This window comes from Bubalus bubalis, chromosome 12 (assembly GCF_019923935.1).
Source record: "Bubalus bubalis isolate 160015118507 breed Murrah chromosome 12, NDDB_SH_1, whole genome shotgun sequence".
Taxonomy (NCBI): domain Eukaryota; kingdom Metazoa; phylum Chordata; class Mammalia; order Artiodactyla; family Bovidae; genus Bubalus; species Bubalus bubalis.
Window position 1 is genome coordinate 91781010 of NC_059168.1, and position 19636 is coordinate 91800645.

The 19636-nt window shown below is 48.6% G+C and overlaps 1 protein-coding gene and 1 long non-coding RNA gene across 11 annotated transcripts in view; one reads left to right on the forward strand and one right to left on the reverse strand.

The window, feature by feature from the left end:
- Positions 1-16158, reverse strand: part of GGTA1 (glycoprotein alpha-galactosyltransferase 1 (inactive)) — a 113327-nt gene extending 97169 nt beyond the window's left edge. The window contains exon 1 of one of the 10 annotated variants that reach the window (XM_025261615.3): positions 15780-16139. Coding sequence is in view for 4 of the 10 variants with exons in the window: in XM_044926299.2 (XP_044782234.1) it covers positions 15780-16151 (372 nt within the window). In the remaining 6 variants the exon portion in view is untranslated. Of the gene's footprint in view, positions 1-7934; positions 9931-14685; positions 14776-15779 lie in introns of those variants that run through there. The other 9 variants (XM_044926291.2, XM_025261614.3, XM_044926295.2 and 6 more) reach the window with 9 other exon arrangements.
- Positions 16159-16218: 60 nt separating this feature from the next.
- Positions 16219-18249, forward strand: LOC102398373. Its single transcript, XR_327494.4, has 2 exons — positions 16219-17775; positions 17919-18249. It is a non-coding gene; the product is annotated as an uncharacterized LOC102398373 (long non-coding RNA).
- Positions 18250-19636: the final 1387 nt, after the last annotated feature.

The following is a 19636-nucleotide window of genomic DNA, read 5'->3' on the forward strand; positions in this document are numbered from 1 at the left end:
AAAGACTGAGTAGGAGAAGGGGGCGACAGAGGATGAGATGGCTGGATGGCATCACCGACTGAGTGGAAATGAATTTGAGCAAACTCCAGGAGTTAGTGAAGGACAGGGAAGCCTGGTGTGCTGCAGTCCATGGGGTCGCAAAGAGTTGGACACACTTAGGGAGTGAACAACAACAAATACAATAAAGCATTACACAATTTGAAAAAAAAAAGAGTACTCTCACATTCCTGCCCACATCCACCCCAGCCTCAGCTTCTCAACTGAGCAACTGAGGGAGGTGAACCGAAGCACTGATTAGATCTCTGCCAGCTCACACATTCTATGATTGTATCATCTCAAAAAGAACAACCAAAAAAAAACCTAAACCAACCCAACCCTAAAACCAAAACCAAAACCCTGGGTGATCCCAGAGCCCTCTGTGACTTCGGCCAGGTTCTTACACTTGGTGGGCTGTGTCCCTGTCTACAAGAATGAAACACTTAGGGACAACGTTGCAGCAATTCCCCCGTCCAACAATTCAAATTCCCAAAAGGAATGGCCTGTCCTCCCCTTGCCCTTCCTCAGGGCTCTACCACAACCCAGGCTCACAAACAGGAAATGTGACATCCAGGCGCAGGTGGGCCACTTGTTTCTCTACAGCATGGAGGGGCCAGCAAGGGAGCCAAGAGTTTCTGAACTTTTCCAGCTAAATCCTGGACTCTGTACCCAAGACCTCCCTCAAGCAGTGTAGGTGGAAGGGCACTACTGGGATCTGGCTGGACCTCCCAGGCCCTGTGTGACCTGAGAGAAGCCTCCACCCCTCTCTGGGCCTGGGTCTCTCCACCTGTTGAGCAAGAGGCCTGGTCTGGGGGCTCTGCCAGCTCCCGGCTCGCTCTGCGGTCTTCTTTCTGAAGACAGTGTGCAGCTTTGAGGAAGGGTACCGTCATCTTGCCCGTATCTGAGTCTCAAATCTCTCCCTTACCATGTGGCCCTGGGAAATCGCTGAATCTTTCTGTGCTTCATTTCCTCACTTATAAACCGGGTTTCTGGGTGATGAAAAGGCAGGGCTCCTGTAAAGCTCCAAGACCAGCATCTGGAGTGAGTGTTCAGTAAACGTGAGCTGTTACTGTTTGGTGATGTCTCTGGTTTCTGAATTGCTCCTCATCCCGGTTTGCCATCTGGAGAAGGAGCAAGCTGAGCCCTGAGAGCCCCACTGGCCTTGCAGCGCATGCCCAAGTCCTGGCCCTCAGGAAAAGCAAGTCCTAACCTCAGTGTGAGCCAAGCGTGGTAGAAACACAGAACTATGTAAAAACAACAACAACAACAAAACCTATGATGCTGCCCCAAAGCAGATGGACTGGGAGATCAGCTGCTCCCTGGGGTTGCTGGCACCCAAAGGAGGCTGCACCCAGAGTCAGTAGTCGGGGGGTGGGCCCATTCCCAGCTTGCCCTGGGGGATGGGGGACAACCTGAGGGAAGTGGGAGTTGGCGGTTAGATGCAGCAGAAGATATGGCTTTGGTTTATCTCTGTTCCTATTTCTGCCCAGAGCCTTCCAGGGAAGAGGAGGCTGGATTCAGTCAGATCAGCCCCGAGGGAAACAGACAACAGAGGAGAGACAGGCAGACTCCCTAGACAGCAATGGGTGGCCTCTTCCCTGGAGACAGGGAGGTGTGCTCCTCACAGGGAGAGTCCCAAACCCTGTCCAGCCTCACCTGCAAAAGGAAAAGTGAAAGTGAAAGTCGCTCGGTTGTGTCCGACTCTTTGCAACCCCATGGACTGGTCATGTCCGACTCTTTGCAACCCCATGGACTATACAGTCTGTGGAATTCTCTAGGCCAGAATACTGGAGTGGGTAGCCTTTCCCTTCTCCTGGGGATCTTCCCAACCCAGGGATTGAAGCCAGGTCTCCCGCACTGCAGGCGGATTCTTTACCCACTGAGCCACAAGAGAAGCCCAAGAATACTGGAGTGGATAGCCTATCCCTTCTCCAGGGCATCTTCCCAACCCAGGAATCGAACCGGAATCTCCTGCAGGTGGATTTTCCTGATAGCTCAGTTGGTAAAGAATCCACCTGCAAAAGGAGGAGACTCAAATACCTGTTTCCACCAGCCGCTGAGAGTGTCAAAGTGTGGCTGCAGATGGATGCAACCGGCCTCAAACTCTCTGCTGCCCCTGAACTGGCAGGGCCTGGCTCGCGCTCTCTGTCTGCACAGCCCAGGAGGTTGGGCTGGGGCCAATCATGGGCGCTCAAGAGAAGCCATGCTGCACTCAGTGCGAAAAGCTATCCTCAGAAGAAAAGAATAAAACCAACGGTCCTAAGAACCAGTGCACGGGCTTTCTCCCTTGAGGATGTTCATCTAAGAATCCCTGTTGGGCTGCACAGTGGGTAAGGGATGCCTTTATCAGGTATAGACCTTTTAGAGCTTACGGAAACCCTGGGGGTCTCTGCTCCAACTCTTTTCTTTTATAGATAAAAAGGCTCAAGTAAAGATGCACCCTTAGGGGATCAACATATACACACTATCCAAAATCACTGCAGATGGTGACTGCAGCCATGAAATTAAAAGATGCTTACTCCTTGGAAGGAAAGTTATGACCAACCTAGATAGCATATTCAAAAGCAGAGACATTACTTTGCCAACAAAGGTTCATCTAGTCAAGGCTATGGTTTTTCCTGTGGTCATGTATGGATGTGAGAGTTGGAGTGTGAAGAAGGCTGAGCGCCGAAGAATTGATGCTTTTGAATTGTGGTGTTGGATAAGACTCTTGAGAGTCCCTTGGACTGCAAGGAGATCCAACCAGTCCATTCTGAAGGACATCAGCCCTGGGTGTTCTTTGGAAGGAATGATGCTAAAGCTGAAACTCCAGTACTTTGGCCACCTCATGCGAAGAGTTGACTCATTGGAAAAGACTCTGATGCTGGGAGGGATTGGAGGCAAGAGGAGAAGGGGACGACAGAAGATGAGATGGCTGGATGGCATCACTGACTCGATGGACGTGAGTCTGAGTGAACTCTAGGAGTTGGTGATGGACAGGGAGGCCTGGTGTGCTGTGATTCATGGGGTCTCAAAGAGTCGGACACGACTGAGCAACTGATCTGATCTGATCTGATCCCTGGTGGCTCAGATAGTCAAGAATCTGCCTGCAGTGCAGGAGACCTGGATTCAATCCCTGGGTTGGGAAGACCCCCCTGGAGAAGGGAATGGCAACCCACTACAGTATTCCTGCCTGGAGAACTTCATGAATAAGAGGAACCTGGCGGGCTACAGTCCATGGAGTTGCAAAGAGTCAGACACAACTGAGCAACTAACACACACACATTTGAAATAACCAATAAGGACCTACTGAATAGCACAGGGAACTCTATGCAGTATCTTTTAATAACCTATAAGGGAAAAGAATTTGAATATATATATATATAATATAATGAATCTATTTGCTGTACAGCTGAAACTAACACAGCACTGTAAAACTACACTCCAGTTTTTTTAAAGATGCACTTTGTAGCAGAGGCAAGATTTGAACCCTTGAAGGCTTCTAGCCCTGTCTCTGCTCGTGCATTCGATCCATGGCTATTGAGGGGCAGCTGCACGCATGCATTGTTCTCAGCGCTGGGGATTCAGAGATGAAGCACCAAAGAAGCCCTTTGTTCTCACAGAGCTCACATTCTAGTTGGTAAACAAATAAACAAATCAGTAACAATTAACAAGTCACTAAAGACATAATTTCAGGTGGGGACAAGGGTAATAAAGCAAATAGAAGGCTGGCATGTTAGAGACTGCCTCAGGGCAGGGGAAACATGTTTGCAGGGATGATCCATTTTCACTGGGTCCTCTAGGGTCCCCAAGGACCTCCCCAGCCAGCAGCACGCTGAAGCTGGCTCAGGCAAGAGCCAGTTGTTAAATCTTCAGGAACTTGGCGAGCAAGTTGTTAAACAAAGTCACTATGAAAAAATTAAATTCTATAAATTCAAGACTAAATGAAATGTAGTCAGATCAAAGATAGTCATCAAAACTCATCACTTCCTAATTGTTTTACTACATGCTGTACTCAAGGTTATTTACATCTATTGTATCTAGATGTAGTGGAGAATACTCTATAGCAGCATGCTCCCCACTCACAGTGGAAATATTTCCACTATGGAAACTGACAAACAACATACCAGGGTCTTTGTTGTTGTTGTTTTGGCCCGTCATATGGCTTGCAGGATCTTGGCTTCCCAACCAGGGATCAAACGCGTTGCCCCTACAGCGGGAGTGCAGAGTCCTAACCACTGGCCTGCCAGGGAAGTCCCTGAGCTTTCATTTTTCAGCTGGTCATGAAATATTTAAGGGCACACCATGACCTCCAGCTCTAATCCAGGCCTTCCGTGTTTGTGGGAGTCTTGTTTTTCCAGGGAGAGAGTGTGGCAGTGTAGTCCAATTCTCCCGGGGCTGTATGTGCGGGCGGTGCCCCAGTCCTGAGGCAGTCAACTTCCCTCTTCCTTTTTTAAGGCTTCCACGGTGAGGAAGCTAGTCCAAGATCTTCAAACAGATCTGTCAGTCCCAGGGAATAAAATTGTTCTCTTCAACAGTACTATTTAAGGAGGGTCCGTAAGATGGTGATTCATTCCTTCCTTTGTTTGTTTATTTATTTGACACATTAAATCTTATCATAAGTCTATTGTGAAGGTAAAAATTTAAAGGAACACCCTGCAGAGAACCTGTTTGTATAAATGTGTGTGGTCACTTCTTAATTCCTCTCGATTTTCATATGTTGAGTTTCTTCCTTCAGGAATATAACTGCACTGGTTAACAGCAGAATGAAGTTACTATCACTTCTACTAATAATAATGGTAACAGTAGTTTCCACTCACTAGCCCCACGTCAGGCACTAGACACATAGATTATCTCTCAAATCCACATCGACCCATTTTACACATGGGAACATTGAGGCTCAGGGGCTCCATAACTTGACCAAGGCCAAGCTGCCCCTCTGAAAGCTCTCCAGAACACTTTGCCCTCCGGTAGCTATGGGCCTGTGACTCTGCTTACACATGTAGGATTTCATGGCACTACTGGACGCCCATCTCTGGCAGCTTGGGAGCATTTTGTGACTTCTCAGCTTATCATCAGGACCCTTCTTCCTCCACCAGAATGGAACGACCTAGACCCTCCCCCTGGCCATTCATCTGCACTTGGAATGCAGGAAAGTGACCTCAGTGTGGTCACTTAGTAGCTTTGTGTCCTAAAGAAGAAGCACCGAGGCTCAGATGCCACTGAAATGTTACCGCAACTCCAGTGGCAGCAAAAACTACAATTAGCTCCTGTTGGGAGACCCTAAGCGTGCTGTCTGTTGCCCAGCCTCTACTAGTTCTGGGCAGCTTGCTTTCCAGCTTCCCCAGGGATACCATGAGCAAGAGCAAAAAATCCTTCCAATGCACGCCTCCTCTGCCTCAGTGAGCTAGAAGCCTCATCCCTTGCTTGCAGCCACGGATTCTCCTGCGTTTCTCAACACATCAGCCTCAAACATTCAGGGAGCTTTTTCATGCCAGGGAATGAATTCCTAAGCACTCAATTAATTTGCACACACCCCCCTCTGCACAGCTCTGGCTAACATGTGAAAATAGTTTGCCATACAAAACACCAATGTACAGACAACCATGGATCAACCTAGAGCATCCAGACCCCTGTCCCTGCTCTCTGGGGGCCATGTTCCCCTTAAAGTAAACCTCACCGTTGATTTTGTGAAGTGTCTTGTCTTTCCCTGCAAATGCCAGGCAAGTTCCTCTTGGGGACAGCTGGCTGGCCACTTGAGGACGCGTGGTTTCCCTGACAGAGGAGAAAGAACAGCTGCACTTCTGCACATAGATGCTGCCAAATACAACGTCACCCCGCTGGGCAGCTGACCCCCCTCAGTGCCCCTCCAGACACCAGGGCCATCTGGATTCGGGAACAGCCCTGGAGAAGATGAGGATGACTGTTTCTCAGGGCCTCCTACCTTTGCCCGGAACACTCTTCCCTCTTCAGCCTCTGAATCCTGCAGGCCACAGTTGGAAGGTCACTTCCTCCGGGAAGCCCTTCCTGATCACTTGCCCTGACAGATACAGACCCCTGCCCCCCGCCCGCCCCCGACCTTGCCTCCCAGGCTTCTCCTTCATGGCTCCCTCTGTGCAGTTGGCTATTTAATGACTGTCTCCCAAGCTGACTTCCATCTCAGCAGGGAAGCAGGGGAGGGATTGTACCTCTCTGGTTACTGCTAATCTCAGGTGTGTCTAGCAGAGATGCTGAGTACATTCTGGACGCTTTGACCAGCAGTAAATGAAGATCTGGCAGCCCGATGAATGTTGGGTAAGATCTGATTCAAAGCACGAATCTTGGCAAGAGGTGCATCTTTCAGAACCACAGTTCCTGGTACCCAGACTCACAGGTGGGAAGCTCAAAGCTTGGGATCTCTCTGTACACTTCAGCAGCTACTTCTCCCTGGCACATTTTTAGTTTGAATGTTCATTTCCTGTAGGTTTGGACTTGTCTGCCTTTTGTTTAACAGCAGATAGTGCTCAAAGAGAAGTTTCCTGGATCACAGCCTCAAACCATTTTGTTAACAAGGAAACTGAGGCTCCGACAGTCTCCATGTCCTGTGGGGCAAGACCAGCTCACTTTCAGCCCACCGCTCTTTTCATTGACCCTACCCCCACTCACCTTGGCCACCCACCAGCTGGAAGGTCACTTCCTCCAGGAAGCCCTTCCTGATCACTTGTCCTGATGGTACAAACCCCTGCCCCGTATGGCCAAGACCAGGGCATGTTAAAGTAAGGCTCTGAAAGATAAGACACTCAGACTGGGATGGAGTTGGAAACTTTCTTTAAGAACTAATCACAAGACCTGGCCTCTCCCTCCACCCTCTTCCAGCAGCTACTTTGCACTCTGGCTAATTCCGGGCTGCACAGTGCCAGGCAGGAGCCCTCTCTTGGGCTGGGCATGGATCTGCTCCCCAGCCCGCACCCTCCCTTTCCTTTAGAATCACCTTCACTCCCCCTACCTGCAGCCCACCAGGATCTCCAAGTCAAACTGTGTTTGGAGTGAGGACTGGGCTCTCATGCCTCAGTTCTTTCACTTCGTTCTTGAGAACCTTTGGCCAAAAGATCAACACTCTAAGTCTCAGTTTCCCCACACGTAAAATGGGGGGATAATTCCCGCTTTGCCAGCTTCACAGGGCTTTCGTGAACCTCAAGCAAGGTGGATATACAATCTCACTTATCTAACTGGCCATTCGTGTAGAGAACTCTAGGAAGAACAACACTATAGTATTTTTCCATTCCCACCAGGGTCCTGCAGTCAACCCACAACCAGCTGACCCCTTCCAGGGCCCAATCCTCTACTCAGCCTCTCTGCCATGCAACCCTCTTGACCATATCCTTCTAGACATCCTCTCTCCCTCTGCCTTCCCACATGTGCCCCCTCTCTCAGATCACTCACTCTCCAGTTAGGACCCGGTCCGGGGAGCAACTCCATGCTTTTTCCTGCCATTCACATCTGCCTACCACACACGGCCTGAAACACACCCTGCAGGAAGCTGATGCCCTTACACCCAGATCCCTGGAGAAACCCAGCATGCAGTTTCCCCACAGACACGACATGTAAACACGAACCCCAAGTCCCCACCCCGCTGCCCTCGCCACCTCTTCTTTAGGAAACTCTATCTGGCAACAAAGCTGGAGCACAGTGCCAGCAAGAGCCTCAGCCAGGTCTGACCAGAGGTAGCCGAGGGTCTGGCGCCTCCACCCCCCATTGCAACAAGCTGAGCAGACCAGCTTTTTGTCTAGAGATTTCTATGACATACTTTTACTTCCTCTTTTTAGAACTGCAAGGAATTTTATAAATAATTCTGGGTTCAGTACACTAAATGATGACCCCCTTGCCTTCAGTCCATGGTCCAAATGTACATTACTCTTTGATTTCCCAGTCTGACCTACCTGGCCTCTCTCTTGCAGGAGCGAGCATGAAGCGTTTTATCAGCAGAGCTTTTCAGCCCAGGCTCAGAGGGGAGGTATTTTGTTCTAGGTCTGACAGGCAGTAGAGGCGCAAACTCAGTCAGTGGACGCCACTCTCAGCCAGCAGGGTGAGCCAGGCAAAGAGCACTGTGGTCACATGCACAGTGGGTTCCAGCAGTTCATGGTCAAGGAGGGCAGAGATATGACACGTGACATAGTGCGTCAGAGTGTGCATTGCAAGATGCCCAGAGATCCATGCGGGGAAGTGCCTAATTCATGGTGGGGAGCAAGAGGCAGAATGAAGAGACTGGCAGCTTAGAGATGATTAAGCTGGGTCTTGAAGGATGAGTAGGAGTCTGTGAGTAGCTTTTTAGGGGAGGAGGGAATGGTGTTCTAAGCAGAGGAAGCGGCATGGGGAAAAGCCCAGAGGTACCAAACCAGGAGAGGGTTTCAGGAATTACAGTAGTTCCCTGAGGCTGGAGCAGAAGTTCCAAGAGGTGGGGTGGTGAGGATGATGAGAGCTTCAGAGAGTAGCTCATGCAAGACCTTGCATATCACCTAGAGGAATATGTGCTGTATCCGGAGAGCAGAGGGGAGCCTTGGAAAGATGGACAATGCCAATCATCTAGTGTCTAGAAAGAGGACTTGGGTTGCTGGGAGAGGATATGAGGAGGGTGCTAGTTTAGAGCAGAGAACAGGGAGTGCCCGGCAGCAGGGCTCTCAGTTAAGGAGGGTTGCATGCCAACTCAGAAGGGGCAGTTGGGTTGGAAGTAAAGGGACTCTCTGCAGAACTGGTAAAGAGGTGGAATTACCTGAACTATATTAGATTGTGGGGGCTGCGAGAGAATGATGGTGTCCAGATAGAGAGATATAAAGACTTGAAAGGCAATTGCCATGCTTGAAAAAAGGGGAACAATGGAGCCAAAGAGCAGTGGTGCAATGAAGATTAGTTTGGAGAGTTAAAGACAGGTGCAGATCTGTTTGAAGGGGTTTCTAATAAATATATGTGGTCAGGTGGATTGCTGGTCCTAAGCATCCATTCTGGACCAATAGGCAGAGCATATATCTCCATCCCATTGACTCTAGACTTGGTCACATGACTGTCTTTGATGAATGGAATATGGATAGAAGTGATCATATGCCAGTGCAGCCACTTTAAGAAACATCACATCATCTCTTTCTCCCTCCAGCTCTCACCATAAAATAACACATATCAGGTAGAAGCAGCAACTTCAGCCTGGGTTCTGAGAGGAGAGGATACACAGAGCAGACAGTCTGCCTGGCTGGAACCCAATGAAAGTCTACAAAACCATGTAGTCTTGACTGCCCTCCAGCTGACATGTAGCATGAGTAATAAAGAAAACTTTGTGGTCATAAACTAAGAGTCAGTGATGGGGGGATGTTTGTTATGCAGCATTAACTGCAGCCAAAGCTGATATATGCTATATATATGAGACAAGAAGGGAACAGATGGTGAAGAACCTCACATGTCATGATTATGAGTTGTGCACATGGAGGGTCAACAGAATTTTGTAGGTGATGAAACTTCTCCATCTTTTTCAAAGCCAACCCTCCTCATTCCTTCCTACTCCTCCCAGTACCTCACTCTATCAGCCATCCCTGCCCTCTCCTGGACTGAATCCTTCCCCTGAGCTTATATTTCACTTGTCTTTTCCATCTAAAATCCTTTTCTTCACCCTCTCTTCCTTCAACTATAGCTCAATCACTCCCCTGACTTTCTCAAACAAACTTCCTCAAAGAGTTGATTCTACTCACCATCTCCACTTCTTTCTCTATCACCTACCAGCAATCTAGCTTACCTGCCTTCCACTCCACCAAAACTACTCAGAGTATATTCCAGTAATCTCTTAATTGCTCAATGCCATCCAGAGATCAAATTGCCAACATCCACTGGATCATCAAAAAAGCAAGAGAGTTCCAGAAAAGCATCTATTTCTGCTTTATTGACTATGCCAAAGCCTTTGACTGTGTGGATCACAATAAACTGTGGAAAATTCTGAAAGAGATGGGAATACCAGACCACCTGACCTGCCTCTTGAGAAACCTGTATGCAGGTCAGGAAGCAACAGTTAGAACTGGACAGGAACAACAGACTGGTTCCAAATAGGAAAAGGAGTACTTCAAGGCTATATATTTTCACCCCGCTTATTTAACTTATATGCAGAGTTCATCATGAGAAACACTGGGCTGGAGGAAGCACAAGCTAGAATCAAGATTGCAGGGAGAAATATCAATAACCTCAGATATGCAGATGACACCACCCTTATGGCAGAAAGTGAAGAACTAAAGAGCCTCCTGATGAGAGTGAAAAATTTGGCTTAAAGCTCAACATTCAGAAAACTAAGATCATAGTATCCAATCCCATCACTTCATGGCATCCAGTCCCATCACTTCATGGCAAATAGATGGGGAAACAGTGGAAAGAGTGACTGACTTTATTTTTCTGGGCTCCAAAATCACTGCAGATGGTGACTGCAGCCATGAAATTAAAAGACGCTTACTCCTTGGAAGGAAAGTTATGACCAAACAAGACAGCACATTCAAAAGCAGAGACATCATTAGTTTGCCAACAAAGGTCTGTCTAGTCAAGGCTATGGTTTTACCAGTGGTCATGTATGGATGTGAGAGTTGGACTGTGAAGAAAGCTGAGCACCAAAGAATTGATGCTTTTGAACTTCGGTGTTGGAGAAGATTCTTGAGAGTCCCTTGGACTGCAAGGAGATCCAACCAGTCCATCCTAAAGGAGATCAGTCCTGGGTGTTCATTGGAAGGACTGATGCTGACGCTGAAACTCCAATACTTCGGCCACCTGATGCGAACAGCTGACTCATTTGAAAAGACCCTGATGTTGGGAAAGATTGAGGGCAGGAGGAGAAGGGGATGACAGAAGATGAGATGGTTGGATGGCATCACCAACTCAATGGACATGGGTTTGGGTGGACTCCCGGAGTTGGTGATAGGCAGGGAGGCCTGGCATGCTGCGGTTCATGAGATCGCAAAGAGTCGGACACGACTGAGTGACTGAACTGAACTGATCCAGTCCTTATCTTCCTAGATTGTTCCACAACAGTTAGCTTGGAACTAAATTCAGTATCTCGTTGCTCAACCTCAGACATTCCTCTTTCTGTATTCTCTTAGCTAGTGGCACAATTATTCATTCAGTGATCCCTGACAGAAAGCCAAAAGGAGGTAATGAATTCTGTTCTGGATTTGTCCAGTCTGCATTGCCTTTGGGACATCCAAAGAGAGATACCCAAAGGGCAGTTAAACATGTGAACTGGGGGCTTACAAGAGAGATCTGAACTGGAGATAAAGATGATTGTTATAGAGGTAGCATGAGTCAACTTGCCTATTTACAGAGTACAAGGACCAGATCTTTAAATCTCCATTCTGACATGAGAGAGCTCTTTCCTGAGCCCATAAATTCCTATTCCTAAAATCACAATTCCAGCCACCATTTGGTCCCTTCCCTCAGGAGTCATGCCTCACAATGGCCTCCACTGTTGTTGCTGCTGTTCAGTTGCTAAGCCATGTCAGACTCTTTGCAATTCCAGGGACTGTAGCTCGCCAGACTCCTCTGTCCTTCACTATCTCCCCAAGTTTGCTCAGATTCATGGCCATTGAGTCAGTGATGCTAACCAACCATCTCATCCTCTGCTGGCCCCTTTTCCTTTTGCCTTCAGTCTTTCTTAACATCAGGGTCTTTTCCAGTGAGTTGGCTCTTTGCATCTTATTTCATATTCTTCACCCTGATCATGTTGTGTTCTCCAAGAACTCTTAAAATTCTATCATAAAAATAGAAGGTATAAAATACTACTACCCAGGCTCTAAAAAAGGCTAAAACAAAAAAGATGGACAATACCAAGTCTTGACAAGGATGTGAATAATTATGTCTTATGCTTTGCTGTGGGAATGTAAAATGGTACCCTCTATGATCCCACAATTTCACTCCTAAGTGATAACAAATGACCACAAAAGACTTCTCTAAGAAATAATAAAAAAAATTGGCTTAAAACTCAACGTTCAGAAAATGAAGATCATGGCATCTGGTCCCATCACTTCATGGGAAATAGATGGGGAAATAGTGGAAACAGTGTCAGACTTTATTGTTTGGGGCTCCAAAATCACTGCAGATGGTGACTGCAGCCATGAAAGTAAAAGACGCTTACTCCTTGGAAGGAAAGTTATGACCAACCTAGATAGCATATTGAAAAGCAGAGACATTACTTTGCCAACAAAGGTCCGTCTAGTCAAGGCTATGGTTTTTCCTGTGGTCATGTATGGATGTGAGAGTTGGACTGTGAAGAAAGCTGAGCGCTGAAGAATTGATGCTTTTGAACTGTGTTGTTGGAGAAGACTCTTGAGAGTCCCTTGGACTGCAAGGAGATCCAACCAGTCCATTCTGAAGGACATCAGCCCTGGGATTTCTTTGGAAGGAATGATGCTGAAGCTGAAACTCCAGTACTTTGGCCACCTCATGCAAAGAGTTGACTCATTGGAAAAGACTCTGATGCTGGGAGGGATTGGGGGCAGGAGGAGAAGGGGATGACAGAGGATGATATGGCTGGATGGCATCACTGATTCAATGGACGTGAGTCTGAGTGAACTCTTGGAGTTGGTGATGGACAGGGAGGCCTGGCGTGCTTCAATTCATGGGGTCACAAAGAGTCGGACATGACTGATCGACTGAACTAAACTGAACTGAACTGAAGAAATAATAGCCCAAATTGGAAATAACTCAAATATCCATCAACAGGAGAATAAATATGCAACAATGGTATATCCATAAAATGGAATACTACTCAGCACTAAAAAGGAACAAACTACTCATATACACAACAACATGGGTGAATTTAACAAACACTATGCCAAGTGAAATAAGCTAGACATGAAAAAGACACACAGTACAATTCCATTTATGTGATGTTCCAGAGCAGGCAAAATTAATCAGTGATGAAGAAAATTACCAACCGGTTGCTTGGAAGGGTGAAAGGAAAATTCACTACAAATGGGAACCTTCTGCTGCTGCTGCTGCTGCTAAGTCACTTCAGTCACGTCCAACTCTGTTCGACCCCATAGACAGCAGTCCACCAGGCTCCGCCGTCCCTGGGCAATTCATATCTCATATCTCATTTTGGGTGGTGGTTACATGAGTGCAAACAACTGTCAAAATGTGGTAAACCTAGCACTTACAATCTGTGAATTTTATTGTACGAAAATTATACTTTAGTTAAAACTTAGCAAAAGAAAATAATTGTAAAGTATCTAGAAAATAAAAACTAAAATAATGAGAATATACAGGGCAGAAAAGGTGGCCCAGTGGTAAAGAAGTTTGATCACTGGGTCAGGAAGATCCCCTGGAGGAGGAAATGGCAACCCATTCCAGTATTTTTGCCTGGAGAATACCATGGACAGAGGAGCCTGGCAGGATGCAGTCCATGGGGTCGCAAAAGAGTCCAATTCGACTTAGTGATTGAGTGCCCACAAATGCACAGGGCAGAAAACATTCAGTTAAAATACAAGTATATTTATGCTATGGATGCACCTATATAAATGTCAGCCCCCCCCACTTAACCTAGTCCCTCTTTCAATCTTTCTCCCCTCCCCCTTGCCCCAATCTCCATGACAATTGCCCGTTAATCAGTTTCTAGCCATCCTAAGAGATGATGCAATGCAAAGAGCAGAAGCCTTAGAGACAGAGCTGCTTTCAAATCCCAGCTGCAATTTAGGAACTGAGTGCCCACCAGCAAGTTACTTGGTCTCTCAGCCTACACTGCCTCAACGATAAAGTCGGTTGATACCCATTGGGCTGGGCTAAGTTACTTGGTCTCTCAGCCTACACTGCCTCAACGATAAAGTCGGTTGATACACATTGGGCTGGGCTAAGCAAACTGCAGTGTGCTGATTAGTTTCTGGAGAACCTAATTCTTTTGACCTCAGCCTGTGAAACCAAACTGCATGTGAAAGACTCGCTGAAGGCCTGGAAAAGCTTAGCAAGGAGACTCCTGGGCTGTTTCTCCCCTGAAGGTAGAGAGGTGGCCCTGGGGGTCCTGGAGTTAGGGTCTTGGTGGGCCAATGCTAAAAGCTCAGAGCCACCAGGGCCAGGAAAAGGTGTTCCTGACCAATGACTAAGGTCACAGGTTTCCTGGCAAGGCTTGGCCACTGGTGGGTCTTACCCAAATCACTTTGCACACCTCTAGATTCAGTTGCTACACCAAAAGGGGCCAGATCAGACTGGATCTGAAGAATCTGATACTGAAAACAGCCTCCAGGGTTTCCCAGTATCTAGAGGAGGCAAAGACAGACCTGAACTGGTTCTGTCTGAAAGATGGAAGGGAAAGATCAGCGCCCTGCTGCCTAGGCTCCCTCCACCACCACCACCATGGTGCCCCTTGAGCCAGGACTCTAGGCCTCTCAGGGGCAAAGTTTGAAATCCCCCTAACCAGATGAACCCGAGGGACGTCTTCAGCTAGCTTGTTCAGTCATTGTGCACCTGTTCCATGTAACAACTAAGAATCTGCACCTGCCCCCTCCCCCCTCAATGTGGTAGGGAAGGCAAGGAAGACCCAGAAATGACTCCCAGGAAGGAAGAAAGAACTTCGTGCAGCCCAAGAGGTGCAGAAGGACGATAGAACACCCACAACCTTCCCCCAGGTACACGCGACCCCCCACCCACCCCAGCCCCTCTGCTCTTGGCATTTCCTCCACTCACAGCTGTCTCTATTTCGTGGTCGCAGAAACGGAGGCTCTCCCTGGGAAAGGGTTTCCCGCCTAGGAAGCAGCGAGGCCAGATGCTCCCCGCCCCACCTCCGGCCCCTTGAGACCCACCCATTTCTAAATAAACGGAGGAGGCCACGAGGCCTGCTGAGGAGGAGCGCAAACGACAAGCAAAGCCACCAACGCCGCCGCAGGGGCTTGCGTCTCGCCTCCGCAGAAAGGAGCGCGCTGGCTGACAAACCTCCGCGTATTCGCCCCTCCCCTCCCCGGCCCGCGGGAAGAATGGGAATCTCAAGTCGCTCTGCTTGCTCTCTTTGCGTGCTGACATTTTTTTCCACTTTACTGTTTCTTGGACGCCTTTCAAGAGTTTGTGCAATCATTCTGTTTAGCTGCTTTTCTGCCATTTTCAAACACAGGGTGGTGTCCCTTTGGAGTTGGAACGTGGTGGTCTGAAGACTTGAAGGGCCCGGATCGCGCCCCATCACCCCGACGCCTCCGGCCTCGTAGCTGCCAAAGTTACTACGTTTGAAACTTTCCCCGTGCTGGGTGTTGGGCTTGGTCCTCGGCTTTCTGAGCTCCCCGACCTCTCCCTCTCGGCGCCCCGGCTCTGAGGGGTTCCTGCGCCCCTCCCTTACCCTCCCAGGAGCCCCCTTCCCGGAGGGATCCTCTTCCCAACCCTGTCCAGGGCGAGAGCGCCCCTTCCCTCCTCCTGCCCCGTAGATGGGGCAGAGCCCTCCCTCCTTCCGAGACTTCCTCGGTGGTCCCGCCCTGCGCCCCCTGAACCTGCCTTCTCCCGCCTCCACCCGCCCCCCTACCCCGAACCCCGTGGGAAGCCCTGCCCGCAGCCCTTCAAGAGGCCCGAGTCCGGAAAGCTGGGCAGAGGCTGCAACGGGGACGGGATGGGACAGAGACCGGGTCAGAGTTGGGCACCGCGGGAGCGATCAGAACAAAAGCGGGGACACGGGCAGGGCAGCAACAGGGCAGGGCCGGCGCGGCGGCCCGTCCTCTCGTCGCGCCGCCCCCACCCGGCTCCAGCCCCCCGGGGGCTCACGGGCTCAGGGGGCTGGGGTGGCGCCTCGCGGGACCCACCTGATCCGCAGAAGCTGGGCGCGCTGGGGGCTGGCCGGCGCCTCGGCTCCCCGGCGGCGTCCTCGGCTGCCGGAACAGTCGGCGCGCTGCCTCCTCCCGAGCCCCGCGGGGCGTGCCGGGGCGGGGTGTGCCGCCTGCGCTCCCGTCGGCCGGCCGCCGGGCGCTCCTCCGGGGCGGCGGGCAGGGGCGCGAGGGAGCCGACGGGCGCTGGGCAGTGGGCTGCACGCTCCCAGCTCGGCCCGGCCCGCGGTGTTTGTGCAGAGCGGGTCCCGCCCCGGACTCGGCCGCTGGGAGGCCCGGCGCGCTAGTGCGCGAGTGCCGGTGCGCGTGTGTGTCTGGTGGCAGGGCGGCGCAGGGGGGTGTTTGTTTCATTTTCACTCAGGCAGAAAAAAGCCTGAAACCAGCAAAAAAAGAAAAGACAATCCCTGGTGAGGGTGGCTGGGCCTCTTTGCCTTCTTGGGCCTGCGCGTGGTGGGGGTGGCCGTGGGGTGGGGGCGGTGTGGGGGGTGGGGGGTACCCGGAGCATCGGACGGTGGGGTGGGGTCTGTCACCCAGGACCGCGGGGAGGGGCCCCGAAGCCCTGGCGCCCCGCCAGACACGAGGGAAGAGGAGAGCCTGGGAGGTCTGATCCACAGTTTGTTTCCTGGGGAAGGAAGGGTGCAGATGACAGCGACAGGCCGGCAGGCGGGAGCCACTCTCGCCGGAGCCCCCCACATCCTGAGCTCCGAATGGGAGGGGCTGGCCACTGGGCACCTAGCCCCGGCCCTGCCAGGGTTTGTTCGCAGACTTAGTAGTCTTCGGGCCCAGAGTTCCTCAAACAGAATTCTGCACAGGCCCTGTGGTTCACCACTAGAACTATTTTAGATCGGAACTAGAAAACAAATCAAAAAAAAAATCTATTTCAAAGTTTGTGCTTCTGAGCCCGGGCGTGACTACATTTCACTTCTGGTGAGTTGATGTAGGCACTTCCGGCTGTCTTAGTTCTGTGCTGGTAGCCACAGCAATTATCACTTCTTGGGTTCCAGACCATATATTTTGCTGCTGCAAAACTCAGAATTTTATTTGGCGGGGATCATTTGCCTTTGAACTTCAACTTCAGGGGCTAAGAAATGAGCTTCTTAAATATGTTAACGTGTTGAAACTGTAATTTGACACCATGAAAATGGCACAGAGCCTGAGTATGATGTATCATTTTAATTGTTTCATGCTAATGAGAAAAGAACAGAGCCCTGATCAAATATTTGAAGGATATAAGAGGCTGCAGGAGGCCAAATGACTTCTGAAAACTTGGGAGGATGGAGTTTCCTGATGATTCTGAAACCTTTTACCTCAGATTGGGACTCAAACCCAGCCAAAACACCCAGTACCTGGTTTCAGGACCTAACGAAGCTCAGGTTCTTGATGTCTCATTGCAGAAAGAATTCAGTGAGAGACAAAGTCATAGGTAAGAGGTGGATTTATTCAGATATGGAAAGCAGCACACTCCAGACAGTGTGGGCCGTTGCAGAGGGCAAACTGGGCCACGAAATCTGGTGTGGTTCATTTTTATAGGCTGGGTAATTTCATATGCTAATAAGTGAGATGATTATTCCAACTATTTTTGGGAAGGGGTGGAGCTTTCCAGGATCTGGGCCATCATGCCCACTCCTTGGTGTTTTAACAGTGCTTTGGAACTGTCATGGCACTTCTGGGCGTGTCATTTCACTTGTTGATTGAGGATTAAGGTCTCATCTTGTCTGCCGCTTTGGTTTCGTTTGATTCTAATCGGTTTATGTTGTATCCTTGGGCAATGTCATTCTTTCAAAAGTTGTGCCCTGCCCCTTTCCCTCCTGTTACAGTTCCAGTGGAATAAATGGTGGGAGAATTGAATCATCAACCCCTCATGGTTGCTCAGGAAGGAGGTGTTCCATGACAATCAGCACAGTACATCCTTTGCAAAAGTACAAACTGCTCCATTATTGTCTTGGGTGAACTCACTTGCAATAGTTCATTAGTGGTGAGTATCACAGTAAATATACAAATGATGTAATACCAAGTTCATCATTCCCCATGTTTTCATTATTGCATCTAAGGATGCATTGTTTCAATTGTTCAGTCCATCAAACTGGACAATAAATGAGTTTGTTTTTTTTTTTTAAGAAAACTATGACAGTAATTCAAGTGGCTCAAATGATAGCTCATCGTGATCAAAATCAAAAGACGAAGACACAGGAAATAGAACGTGTAAAAACATCACTCCGCTACTATTAAACTCAATGCAAGAGGTTTGATTTCAGCAACGCATCACCAGTCACATTAATTTAATGTTGTTATTGTGGATTTTATTGGTTTTGAGGTTGCGTTTGTATCTACTTAGAAATTTTGTTTTGGTTTTACAGTTGGTTTATAGAGTGTGAACATGACAGCTTCCTGGTTAATTTTAGGTTTATACCTATTTCAGTAACAATAAAATACAAATAATTTAAGTCAATACTATGGATCTGGACTTGTTTGTTTGTTTGTTTCGGGAAGACCTATATAGTTCTCACGTCCAAGGTAAGAGAAACCCAAGTAAGACTGTAGGTGTTGCAAGAGGGCATCAGAGGGCAGACACACTGAAACCATAATCACAGAAAACTAGTTAATTTAATCACACTAGGACCACAGCCTTGTCTAACTCAATGAAACTAAGCCAAGCCCTGTGGGACCATCCAAGACAGGCGGGTCATGGTGGAGAGCTCTGACAGAATGTGGTCCACTGGAGAAGGGAATGGCAAACCACTTCAGTATTCTTGCCTTGAGAACCCCATGAACAGCATGAAAAGGCAAAATGATAGGATACTGAAAGAGAAACTCCCCAGGTCAGTAGGTGCCCAGTATGCTACTGGAGATCAGTGGAGAAATAACTCCAGAAAGAATGAAGGGATGGAGCCAAGCAAAAACAATACCCAGTTGTGGATGTGACTGGTGATAGAAGCAAGGTCCGATGCTGTAAAGAGCAATATTGCATAGGAACCTGGAATGTCAGGTCCATGAATCAAGGCAAATTGGAAGTGGTCAAACAGGAGATGGCAAGAGTGAACATCGACATTCTAGGAATCAGCAAATTAAAATGGACTGGAATGGGTGAATTTAACTCAGATGACCATTGTATCTACTACTGTGGGCAGGAATCCCTTAGAAGAAATGGAGTAGCCATCATGGTCAACAAAAGAGTCCGAAATGCAGTACTTGGATGCAATCTCAAAAACAACAGAATGATCTCTGTTCATTTCCAAGGCAAACCATTCAATATCACAGTAATCCAAGTCTATGCCCCAACCAGTAATGCTGAAGAAGCTGAAGTTGAACGGTTCTATGAAGACCTACAAGACCTTTTAGAACTAACACCCAAAAAAGATGTCCTTTTCATTATAGGGCACTGGAATGCAAAAGTAGGAAGTCAAGAAGCACCTGGAGTAACAGGCAAATTTGGCCTTGGAATACAGAATGAAGCAGGGCAAAGACTAACAGAGTTTTGCCAAGAAAATGCACTGGTCATAGCAAACACCCTCCTCCAACAACACAAGAGAAGACTCTACACATGGACATCACCAGATGGTCAACACCAAAATCAGATTGATTATATTCTTTGCAGCAAAAGATGGAGAAGCTCTATACAGTCAGCAAAAACAAGACCAGGAGCTGACTGTGGCTCAGACCATGAACCCCTTATTGCCAAATTCACACTTAAATTGAAGAAAGTAGGGAAAACCACTAGACCATTCAGGTATGACCTAAATCAAATCCCTTATGATTATACAGTAGAAGTGAGAAATAGATTTAAGGGACTAGATCTGATAGATAGAGTGCCTGACGAACTATGGAATGAGCTTCAT